The sequence below is a fragment of the Maniola hyperantus genome, chromosome 23 (assembly GCF_902806685.2).
Source record: "Maniola hyperantus chromosome 23, iAphHyp1.2, whole genome shotgun sequence".
NCBI classification, from domain to species: domain Eukaryota; kingdom Metazoa; phylum Arthropoda; class Insecta; order Lepidoptera; family Nymphalidae; genus Maniola; species Maniola hyperantus.
Window position 1 is genome coordinate 6,508,245 of NC_048558.1, and position 13,094 is coordinate 6,521,338.

The following is a 13,094-nucleotide window of genomic DNA, read 5'->3' on the forward strand; positions in this document are numbered from 1 at the left end:
CTCAAGCATGCATGTTTACTCACGATGTTTTCCTTCACCGTAAAAGCAAGTGATATTAAAATTTCTATTAATAGAAATTAGTATTATATCTACACTAATCTACACTAATATTATAAAGAGGAAAACTTTGTTTGTTTGTTTGTTTGTTTGTTTGTTTGTTTGTTTGTTTGTTTGTACTGAATAGGCTCAAAAACTACTGGACCGATTTTAAAAATTCTTTCACCATTCGAAAGCTACATTATCCACGAGTAACATAGGCTATATTTTATTTTGGAAAAAAATAGGGTTCCGTAAGATATTTGGGTTTTTCGGACACAAGGTGTAAAAAATCAACCAGAAAAGTTACTTATTTTGCGTACGCTGCCTAAACTATAAAAGATAGAACCATAAAATGTTCTAATTAATTGTAGATCTTATAAATATCTACAAAAAAGTCCGCGACACACTATACCCATCTATGTCGAGTGAGGCACAGCAACCATTTTTTTATTTAAAAATCTTGAATTTTTTTTGGACTACATTTAAACGCGTTTATTTTACTCATGCTATTAATCCTTATCAAAATAAATGATTTCATCACTAAGAACAGTTTATGGAGATAATATTTGGTCTTTGAATGATTAAAATTGGACGTTTGGTTTTGAAGTTATGGCGAAATTAAAATATTACGATTTCTGCTGCACGGCCCGTTGTCTACACTAATATTATAAAGAGGAAAACTTTGTTTGTTTGTTTGTTTGTTTGTTTGTTTGTTTGTTTGTACTGAATAGGCTCAAAAACTACTGGACCGATTTTAAAAATTCTTTCACCATTCGAAAGCTACATTATCCACGAGTAACATAGGCTATATTTTATTTTGGAAAAAAATAGGGTTCCGTAAGATATTTGGGTTTTTCGGACACAAGGTGTAAAAAATCAACCAGAAAAGTTACTTATTTTGCGTACGCTGCCTAAACTATAAAAGATAGAACCATAAAATGTTCTAATTAATTGTAGATCTTATAAATATCTACAAAAAAGTCCGCGACACACTATACCCATCTATGTCGAGTGAGGCACAGCAACCATTTTTTTATTTAAAAATCTTGAATTTTTTTTGGACTACATTTAAACGCGTTTATTTTACTCATGCTATTAATCCTTATCAAAATAAATGATTTCATCACTAAGAACAGTTTATGGAGATAATATTTGGTCTTTGAATGATTAAAATTGGACGTTTGGTTTTGAAGTTATGGCGAAATTAAAATATTACGATTTCTGCTGCACGGCCCGTTGTCTATCTACACTTCTACACTAATATTATAAAGAGGAAAACTTTGTTTGTTTGTTTGTTTGTTTGTTTGTTTGTTTGTTTGTTTGTTTGTTTGTTTGTTTGTTTGTTTGTTTGTTTGTTTGTTTGTTTGTTTGTTTGTACTGAATAGGCTCAAAAACTACTGGACCGATTTTAAAAATTCTTTCACCATTCGAAAGCTACATTATCCACGAGTAACATAGGCTATATTTTATTTTGGAAAAAAAATAGGGTTCCGTAAGATATTTGGGTTTTTCGGACACAAGGTGTAAAAAATCAACCAGAAAAGTTACTTATTTTGCGTACGCTGCCTAAACTATAAAAGATAGAACCATAAAATGTTCTAATTAATTGTAGATCTTATAAATATCTACAAAAAAGTCCGCGACACACTATACCCATCTATGTCGAGTGAGGCACAGCAACCATTTTTTTATTTAAAAATCTTGAATTTTTTTGGACTACATTTAAACGCGTTTATTTTACTCATGCTATTAATCCTTATCAAAATAAATGATTTCATCACTAAGAACAGTTTATGGAGATAATATTTGGTCTTTGAATGATTAAAATGGGACGTTTGGTTTTGAAGTTATGGCGAAATTAAAATATTACGATTTCTGCTGCACGGCCCGTTGTCTACACTAATATTATAAAGAGGAAAACTTTGTTTGTTTGTTTGTTTGTACTGAATAGGCTCAAAACTACTGGACCGATTTTAAAAATTCTTTCACCATTCGAAAGCTACATTATCCACGAGTAACATAGGCTATATTTTATTTTGGAAAAAAATAGGGTTCCGTAAGATATTTGGGTTTTTCGGACACAAGGTGTAAAAAATCAACCAGAAAAGTTACTTATTTTGCGTACGCTGCCTAAACTATAAAAGATAGAACCATAAAATGTTCTAATTAATTGTAGATCTTATAAATATCTACAAAAAAGTCCGCGACACACTATACCCATCTATGTCGAGTGAGGCACAGCAAACCATTTTTTTATTTAAAAATCTTGAATTTTTTTTGGACTACATTTAAACGCGTTTATTTTACTCATGCTATTAATCCTTATCAAAATAAATGATTTCATCACTAAGAACAGTTTATGGAGATAATATTTGGTCTTTGAATGATTAAAATTGGACGTTTGGTTTTGAAGTTATGGCGAAATTAAAATATTACGATTTCTGCTGCACGGCGTTGTATTATATAAAGAGGTAATGTCGTTAAGTTTGTTTGTAGGGGGTAATCTTTAGAACTACTGAACCGATTTTAAAAATTCTTTCACCAGTAGAAAGCTACATTATTCCTGAGTGACATAGGCTATACGGGATCTTTAAAAACCTAAATCTACGCGGGCGAAGCCGCGGGGATCAGCTAGTATTATATAAAGAGGTAATGTCGTTAAGTTTGTTTGTAGGGGGTAATCTTTAGAACTACTGAACCGATTTTAAAAATTCTTTCACCAGTAGAAAGCTACATTATTCCTGAGTGACATAGGCTATACGGGATCTTTAAAAACCTAAATCTACGCGGGCGAAGCCGCGGGGATCAGCTAGTAATCTATATATATAAAATTCAAAGTCCTGACTGACTGACATATATATCAACGCACAGCCTAAACCACTGGTCACAAATTTTGAGGGTGTGTTCTTTGTAAAGAGTAGGTATCCACTAAGAAAGGATTTTTCGAAATTCCAGTGGGTTAAATAGGGGATGAAAGTTTGTATGAAAGTCCGTCATTTTTCAAGTTGTTTGCATGAAAATTGGTATTTGGGTTTTCGGTCACTAATGAAGAAATACGTGTTCCAGGATTTTTGGAAATTCATCCCCCACCTCGATTTTCTAAATTCCACCCTAGCGAAGCCGGGGCGGGTTTGCTCGTAAATATTATAGTCGTGGCACAATCTAACAAAATTAGAAATGCATTTACTTAGTATTAAATCTGTCGCGGAATTTTAATAGAAACGATTCATAACTCTGAACAAAACTGTCAAACGTGGCCCAAAAATGATGATAATGCCTGATGAATAATAGCTCTTCGTATTACCCACCCCACCTGATATCGGAAATTCCGATTTTAATTAATGGAATCCACTTCAATCAAAATGTTTTATCGGGAATTTGGAACGAAAATTGAATTTTAGGGTTCCGTACCTCAATAGGATCACTTTGTTGTCTGTCTGTCGGTCTGTCAAGAAACCTACAGGGTACTTCCCGTTAACCTAGAATCATGAAATTTGGCAGGTAGGTAGGTCTTATAGCTGGCATTAAGGGAAAAAATCTGAAAACCGTGAATTTGTGGTTAGATCACACAAAAAAAATTGTGGCCATGAACTAAAAATTTGTATTTTCAATTTTCGAAGTAAGATAACTATAACAAGTGGAGGTATTATCATATGAAAGGGATGTGTGGATTCTAAAACAGATTTTTATTTATTTATATCATTATCATAGTTTTTGAATTATCGTGCAAAATGTCGAAAAATACGACTGTAGTAGGTACGGAACCCTCGGTGCGCGAGTCTGACTCGCATTTGGCCGGTTATTTTTTATTGTATTTTCTTCAAAAATGCTTATTGTCGATAAAATGATGTCAGTAGATTGTAGACTAGAGATAGCCGTGTACGTAACGATCTCTATGTACTTATATAATATAGTCCGTAAAAACCACCTTTAAAATAAGGACTAAAAACGTACTTTTGACATGAAATTTGACACAAAAAAATTAAAATGTTGCGTGAGGAGTTTACGCGTTGTACCTACCTACTATTTATTACACGGGGCATCAAAATTTTTATACTATACCACAGTTATAGATACGATCTACGTAATAGAATGGCAGGCCGACGCGGTCTTAACCATTGACTCAGAATAAGGACTATTAGAAGTAGCCCTATTGTGACACTTACTGTTAGAGCGAGATAGCTAAATGCATTTAAGCGCTTATTTGAACGTGACAAAATGATTGTTTAGTTACGTGAGTATTTGGCAAACAATGTGGCTAATTCTTTTGTACACAATCTCTAAACTAAACTAAAATGGCACCTCTAAATCTATTGCTATCCCTTTCATAATGTTGCTTGCGGAAAACGATGGCACTAGATTTAGACCTGTTAATTTAGTTTAGTTTAGAGATTGTGTACAAGAGAATCGGCCACAATGTGAAGTGAGGTTATGTTGACTCAAGTATTTTAAAGAAATAATTGATTTGTTTTGTTGTTTTTTTGTTTTTGAAGTTATTGTGCAATGGTGGGTTGCAATATACTAGGCTACAATAGCCGAAGCGACCGTAAATTAGACGGAATAACATTACACAAGTAAGTACCTCTGCTTGAGCGAGAGGGACTGAGGGGGCCACGCTAGTTGCATATCTGGAAATATCTGTGCCATTAGGCAATCACCGCTTTTACTCCTTGCTCGTACTTACTTAGTATACAAAAATAAGTTATTGAGTAAGTTATCTAGTTAGTTATAGTATAATACTCCTAAGTTAGGTTTTTTTTTAAATTTATAGACTAGCGCTTGGCTGCAATCAAACCTGGTGGCAAGTGATGATTTAACCTAATATGGAGCGCGCTTGCCTAGAAGATGCCTATTCACTCTCGACTTGAAGGTTTATTATAATTGGAGGGGAAAACTGATGCTAGAAGGGTGTTCCAAATCTTAGCGGTTTGGATTAGAAATGAGGAGGGAAATCGCTTCGTACGTATCCGTGGAATTTCGACTACGTACGGCTGCAGACCTTGGCGATGCCTTGCGGTACGATAGTAGAAGTGTGAAGGAGGAACCAGGTTGAAAAGTTCTTGAGCACACTCTCCGAAATATATCCTGAATACCGATAGACAGGCAACTTTGCGCCGATGCCGATGTTCCAAACTAGTTACCCCTAAAGCTGAATTTCAGAAGGTGAACTTCAACTTAAAGGTCGAGCAACTTTGCGCCGATGCCGATGTTCCAAACTAGTTACCCCTAAAGCTGAATTTCAGAAGGTGAACTTCAACTTAAAGGTCGAGCAACTTTGCGCCGATGCCGATGTTCCAAACTAGTTACCCCTAAAACTGAATTTCAGAAGGTGAACTTCAACTTAAAGGTCGAGCAACTTTGCGCCCATGCCGATGTTCCAAACTAGTTACCCCTAAAACTGAATTTCAGAAGGTGAACTTCAACTTAAAGGTCGATATAACCATTCCTTAGCAAGCAATAGGCAGAATACCTTATCCAATCAATCTAGCTCGGAGCGAATTCTTGCACTAAGTTATCCCTTCAAATACTCTACCTCAGATGATTTGCGAAATTCCTTGTGTCAACGTACAAACGGAATGTAGGTATAGTACCCAACCTATTTCACATAAAGCCCTTCAAATATAATGGAGGCTTGTTAAGATATAAGGAGGTACTGAGGGCATGCCTACCTACAAATGGAGGAAACGGTGTTAGAGCGATCACGCACTCATCCGATCCGAGTCCGTGAAAATAGGTTCCTTTTTGTTTGACGAACTATTTGTATGGTAGCTTATGACATACTAGCAACCCGCCCCGGCTTCGCATGGGTGCAACGTAGATACTAATGTGGTGTAATACATTGTTTTCGTGTAACTTTGACCATTTAGGCAGCGCACGCTTCGGAAACTTTCAAATGAGAGGATTTTTTCCGACCTAATTCACATTATTTCAATTTCCCTAGGGATCTCTAATTTTTGAGAATTAAACTATACTTATAAATCTTCCTCTTATATCACTCTATCTATTGGTGAAAACCGCTTTAAAATCCGTTGCGTGGTTTAAAAGATCTACGCGTTCATACATGCATACAGACGCGGGAAGCACATCTCTACATAGTATATTATTTTATATACTATGTAGAGATGTGGTAGATATTTTTTTACCTTACCTTATTATCTTTGAAATAACCCAGTTGATACTTGTCATTTTATTAAACAGTTCATATGTCATTATGACGACCTGCCTGCCGCAGTGGTAAGCGCTGTGGTCTTATAAGTGGGAGGTCCCGGGCTCGAGTCCTGGCAGGGATTTGGAATTTTATAATTTCTAAATTTCTGGTCTGGTCTGGTGGGTGGCTTCGGCCGTGGCTAGTTACCACCCTATCCATCTTCGACTGCATCGTCACTTACCACCAGGTGAGATTGCAGTCAAGGGCTAACTTGTATGTGACTAAAGAAAAAGAAAAGCTAGTTCGTATAACTGGATATTCCTGTTGTTCTTTTTTTTTTTTTTTTTATTCAGGTACAAGTTAACCCTTGACTGCAATCTCACCTGATGGTAAGTGACGATGCAGTCTAAGGTGGGAGCGGGTTAACCTGGAAGGAGTATGGCAGTTTTTACTAAACCCATACCCCTTTGGTTTCTACACGGCATCGTACCGGAACGCTAAATCGCTTGGTGGCACGGCTTTGCCGGTAGGGTGGTAACTAGCCACGGCCGAGGCCTCCCACCAGACAAACCCTTCTTATTTTTTATTCTTTCTCTCAATAAATCTAGTCAGGTTCTATAAAAGGGTACAAAGGAGTACCTATAAAGGTGTCTCTCATAATTTAATACCCTGCAATTAGCCAGACGTTATCAGTTTCATACCGTCGTCTGATACCGTGCTGTAAACTATGAAAGAACTTTTATAACATTTTTTAATTGAATATGTTTTAAAGTGCTAATTTTTATTAGAGTCAAATGTCCTCTATCAGCCAAATGGTAGTATATAGGAACGTGAAAAAAATCATAGCAATAATCAATTTTAAAGGAAAACTATCACGGCTAAGTAGGGTTCACAGGTTAAGGAGTTATATCTGTTTTTCGAGGATTGTGACTACGGAACTAAAACAGTTTTTAACAGTTTATGATTGATTGAAACTCCCCAAGTCACTTTTCAACTTACCTGCTTTAATATTTGAAATAACCCAGCTGATAATTGTCTTTTAATTAAACAGTTCTACAACTCAGTTCATATAATATTTTCATGTAACTAAGCTAGTTTGTGTAACTGTAAATCTATGAAAATCCGGTGCAGAATGAATATAATATAGTTCTATAGTTCACAGATTTTGGGGGGAAAATTTACCGAGGTGCGCGCTTGCTCTAAATTGTTATCAAAACGACTTGAATCTTCTGTATGCGCATCGATGCGTCGATTCGTAAAATAGTACACATTCAATACAAAAATGCTTATGATATTTTATGAGTCGACCTACCTATTATAATAATTACCATTTACCAAATCCAATACATATCCTTTTACATGAGCCCTTCACAAGTTAGAATGCTTATTGAATAGGCATCATTAGCTTCACGTGTAAGATATCAACCTTTCCGCCCTTTCCGACCTTCGGGGGTCGGCATCAAATGAAATTAACTACTCAAATATTCACAAAATGGTGAATTGAAAATTGTAACCTATTTCTTATAAAGGAGTTATAAGTGCCTATAGTACGCGATATCATCCTCGCTATCCCGTACCGGGTTAGCGCGGGGCTGTGCTGTCCCGTACACCCGTACGGGACATCCCCACTCCGATTGCCATCTCTATCTGTCGCGTACTATACCTACCTACCAGTGCCAAATAAAAAAAACTCGACATTTAACTTGGGCAATGGATGATTTATCGAACTCTCCTCCGTGTTTTTTTTCAGTGTACCAATTTCAGCAAGCAAGCTATTATTTTTTAAGCAAATTGAATCGCCTGCTTTAACGGTAAAGAAAAACATCGTGAGAAAACCTGTGTGCCTGAGAGTTCTCAATAATGTTCTCAAATGTGTGTGAAATCCGCCAATACGCACTAGGACAGCGTGGCGAAAAAAATTGCCATGACTCGTAAAAAAGCACGTTGATCTGTTGCTCCGTTGCGGCGATATTGATGAACGCATAGGTACACTGTACAGGGTTCGTTAAATTTTGTCGAATTGAATGAAGATTTAAAAAAAAATCTTTTTTATTCGAATAAACTTTTACAAGTACTTTCGAATAGTCGGATGCATCTACCACTATCTAAAAAAATATGATGCCCGTTTTTGTTGCATAGTTCATGCACGCAGAATGTTACAGAGTTAGTCGGAAACAGATGCGAGTAGGTATGTAGCTACACGGATTGTGCGCTCGAAGCGTCGACTGATGAAAAGGTCGAAGAATGCTACATTGAATGTTACGTTTCATCAATTTGTACGCAGCATTACACTGCCGAGACGTGGACACCAACAGTTGGCCTTTTCCACAAGTTCAAAGTCGCTCAGCGTGCTATGGAGCGAGCTATGTTGGGTGACTCCCTGAGGGACAAAATCCGCAACGAGGAAATCCGTCGGAGAACCAAAGTGACTGACATAGCTCAACGAATTAGCCAGCTGAAGTGGCAGTGGGCAGGCCACGTCTGCCGCAGAACCGATGGCCGCTGGAGCAGACGTGTTTGAGTGGAGACCGCGTATCAGCAAGCGCAGTGTGGGACGACCTCCAACCCGCTGGACTGACGAAAGAAGGTAGCGGGAAGTGGGTGGATTAGGAAGGCGGAAGATCGTGTGTGGTGGCGCGCTCTATTGAAGGCCTATGTCCAGCAGTGGACGCAAACAGGTTGATTGATTGATTACACTGCCGGCCGCGTGGATACAGATTGGACTAATTACTTACTGATTTCATTAATTTAAAAACATAACATCCTATGTTCCCATAAAGGTTGATTTCTTATTTGTTTACGTCTGGTCTATCTAATACAATAAAGGGTCCCAACTCCCACCCAAAACATGTTATCCTAATATTATTTCTCCCGAATTAACCTTATTATTTCGCTCGAGTTAACAGGATAGGATAAGGCGAAGAATCCGCCATAATTGGGCAAAATATTTTCCCCATTCCGTGAACAAAAATAATTCTATCAATTGTAACGTCCAAGTTACCTAAGGCTGGGTCTACATCAAGGTTGAGTCTACGTCAAGTACTTATCAAAACAAGTGTTTCGAACATGTTTTTTAAGGTTCCGTACCTCAAAAGGAAAAACGGAACCCTTACAGGATCACTTTGTTGTCTGTCTGTCGGTCTGTCAAGAAACCTACAGGGTACTTCCCGTTGGCCTGGAATCATGAAATTTAGCAAAGGTAGGTCTTATAGCAGACATTAGGGGAAAAATCGAAATTAAATTGTGGTCATGAACTAAAAATTAGTATTTTCAATTTTCGAAGTAAGATAACTATATCAAGTGGGGTATCATATGAAAGGGCTTCACCTGTTTATTTATTTTTAAGCATCATAGTTTTTGAATTATCGTGCAAAATGTCGAAAAAAATACGGAACCCTCGTTGCGCGAGCCTGACTCGCACTTGGCCGGTTTTTTATAATTTAAAAAACTGTTTAAAAGCATGTTTTAACCACGTTTTAAATTGATATTAGGAAGTTTCTATAGACAATTCGAGATTGCAATCGGGGTATGAGGCGGGGGGACGCTCCGCACACTCGCATTGGGTAAGCGCGGGGGCTGTGCGGGCGTGCGGGACGTTTCGTCCCCGATTGCTATCTCGACCTGTCGCGTACAACACTGTCAATGACAAAAATCCTAATGTAAACCCAGCCTTAAATGGGATTTCATTTTTGTCGACCTTTCGTGTTTATCCGGAAATTCCGTTACATTGCATTCATTTTATTTCATCTATTTCATTCATCTTTCTTGTTCTTTGTTTGTATTTAAATGAATACTTATTTAAGACGAGATAAATTTTATTAAATCACTGAAACAATGTGATAGGTAACTTTGTCAAAAATCGGGTAAAAGACAATTTTGAGGATAAGTATAATTCGCGACAGGTTGAGATGCAGGCCGCCGCGTACACCCGCACAGTGCCCGTGCGGCGTGGGATAGTACGCGCGCGGTTTGCCATCCCGATTATCTACCCCGATTATATTTTATCCCATTACCCCGATTGCCATCTCGACCTGGGACAACCCTCCACCTCCCATGGCCCCACCAACCTCTCGGTTATATGGGCCGAATCGCGGGAGGGCGCCCGTTCGGTACTTGCTGTTGGCATTTTCCCGGGGCGCCTTCTTGACTCCCTACAAATTATTTGTCTCTTCCTTGTCCCTTATGCTCACTCTCCCCCCTTGGGGGCTAGACGTCACTAATACAGCTGTGATCTCCGCTGCTGCTCCGTGGTGCCGTCCTGGCACCTGTACGCTCAGAGTTGCTTCGCCTCTTATGCCAATGGTGCGCGAATTCCCGTAGCCGGTTGTAGTTCCCCGCCGATGAGACGAGGTCCGTGTAGAAGACCGGCCCCGCTTCCCCGCGTACGATCCCATCCAACATCGTCACTCGCAAGTCCTCATAAAGGGGACACTCCCACAGCACATGGTGCCTATCCTCGTCGCCAAAGCCGCACTCGCACGCCGGGCTCTCGCACAACGTCATCCTATGCAGGCGCGCCCGGAAACAGCCGTGTCCGATGAGGATCTGTGAGGTCTCGTAGTCCGGCGCGACCCAGGTGGCCCCGAGCCTGCCGGATACGTCTGGGAAAAAGCGTCGCAATTCGTCACCCCAAATCTCCGCAGACCACCGCTCCTGCCACATCGCAATCACATCCGACCCGATATCCCGCTTGCGTCTGCTCAACTCCTTCTTGGGCACGGACTGGCGCACCTCTTCGATTCTCCCAACACGGATCAATTCCAGGTCGGCCGGCAACACACCCGCGAGCACCGCTAGCGCAGCGGAGCTGGCGGAGCGATGCGCTTTTGTGAGTAAGATGAGGGAAGACCTCTGCGCCTTGATGAGCGTCGACCGCACGACGTGAAGCGCCGCCCTCCCCGCCCAGCACGCTGCAGCTTACGTTATCGTCGCTACGAATGTCATCTCGACCTGTCGTGAACTATACCTATCACCCGTTCTGTCGACGGCTACATAGTGATAATATTATGTAGTTCAGGGAAATTAAATGAAGTAGCGCACCCAGAGTCTTCCATACAAAGTACAAAGATAGTTTGGTACTCATCTGTATATTAACCCAATCCAAAAGAGAAATTTTCCTCGAGAATTTTTATCGAGTGGGATGTCAAATGAAAAGGAGACAATTGTAAGTTCATAAATACATATTATAAATATACCATAGAAAATATATCAAGCGACAGGAAAACAATTTTAGTATCAGCTATTTATTTTCAGCGTTTATTATGAGAAGTATGTAATCGGGTTTTAGTTTTGCAATTTACCTTTTTCTTAAAAATGGGGCCTGGCTGAATATTAAGTATTTTGGTCGAGTGACGGGTTACTGTTATATGAGTAGGTACAACCCGGCTATCGTTCATTTATTTTTAGACTAGGTGATGCCCGCGACTACGTCCGCGTGGTTTTTTTTAATCCTGTGGGAACTCTTTGATTTTCCGGGATAAAAAGTAGCCTATATCACTCTCCAGGTCTTTATCTATACCCATGCAAAGGACAAACCAGCAAACAACACACACTTTCGCATTTATAATAAGGGTACTACTGATTTGGAACCCTCGGTGCGCGAGCCTGACTAGCACTTGGCCGGTTTTTAAAATAGCAATAGAGCTAATAGTAGTTTTGTCCACAGGTTCTCAAAGCGGCAAGCGCGGGCCCCAGAGATTATGAATGAGGTGAACACATACCGCGACCCGCTGATGTACAACGAGTGGCCGGTCTACACTGCGATGCCGCGCGCTGCACCTAGGTAAGACTACCTAGTAAGGACTTTTACTCATGTGGTAAGACCACAGGGTAATATGACCAGAAAAGCCGAATTTGCTGCGAATCGTTTCGCGCGTATTCGTACCCGCGTTGGCTAGATTTTGGACGCGAGCGTGGCGTGAGCAATGACTACTTACACGAAAAAGCTTAAAATAAAAATAAAATAAAATAAAATTTTATATGTACTTAAACTATAGCTATTATATTAAAAATTTGCTGTTTAGTAAAAAGTTTCTAGAGTATGGCGAACTGTGTATTTTAAATTTATTATTGACATTTTCGTGATCAATAAATTAAAAAAAAATGTACGAAACTCGAGTAGCGATCATAATATTGTATTCTACTGGCATGCGACTGCGGTATCGTCTCTTGCGAGAAACTCAATGTATGAAGGCCAGGGCCTTATCGTTCGCGAGCTACAACGGAACGAGTGAAGACCGGGCGCGAGCGGCATGCGAACGAACTTCTGGGAACATATCAACACCCACACTGCTTCCTTGGGCTCTTTATTAAAGATACGAAAATGCTTCCCACGTAAAAACTTCCCTATCAAAATGTTCTGGAATATTCGATAAATTCTATTTTTAACTTCGCCCCGCCTAAAATATGCGGCTTATACCTAAATGTAGGGAATATTTGCCAAACGCCTTGGGGACTTGACATAGAAATTCAATTCTAGTTTTTCTAAGTAGGTAGGTATCTCCTAGTTTATTCTTGTAGAAATTCTTATTCGACCTATTTACCTGATATTTTATCCAATCGCATACCTAATATTTTTCAAGATCGCATTTTAGCGATTCTCGCTGGGCTACTGTATTTGAACTATTAGGTACTCGTATCGTAGCCTAACTTAATAAAAGCTAACTTAAAACTTTTAAGCATACGTTAGATATATAGCATTTATAGAACATTACATACTCATTTTGTTAGATTTCCTTAGCGTTCCTTCGATTTGATAACTGTAAAATGCGGGTAGATAGGTAGCTAATCTCTAAACTTTTTTAGGGTTCCGTACTTCAAAAGGAAAAAAGGAACCCTTTTAGGATCACTTTGTTGTCTTTCTGTCTGTCCGTCTGTCCGTCGTGTCTGTCAAGAAAACCTATAGGGT

At 39.2% G+C, this 13,094-nt stretch overlaps 1 protein-coding gene across 1 annotated transcript in view; it reads left to right on the top strand.

Moving 5' to 3' along the window:
- LOC117993136 (uncharacterized) overlaps nucleotides 1-13,094 on the top strand; it is an 84,505-nt gene that overhangs the window by 59,520 nt on the left and 11,891 nt on the right. Inside the window, exon 3 of the mRNA XM_034980881.2 lies at nucleotides 11,853-11,969. Within this exon, the coding sequence (XP_034836772.1) occupies nucleotides 11,853-11,969 (117 nt within the window). The remainder of the gene's footprint in view (nucleotides 1-11,852; nucleotides 11,970-13,094) is intronic.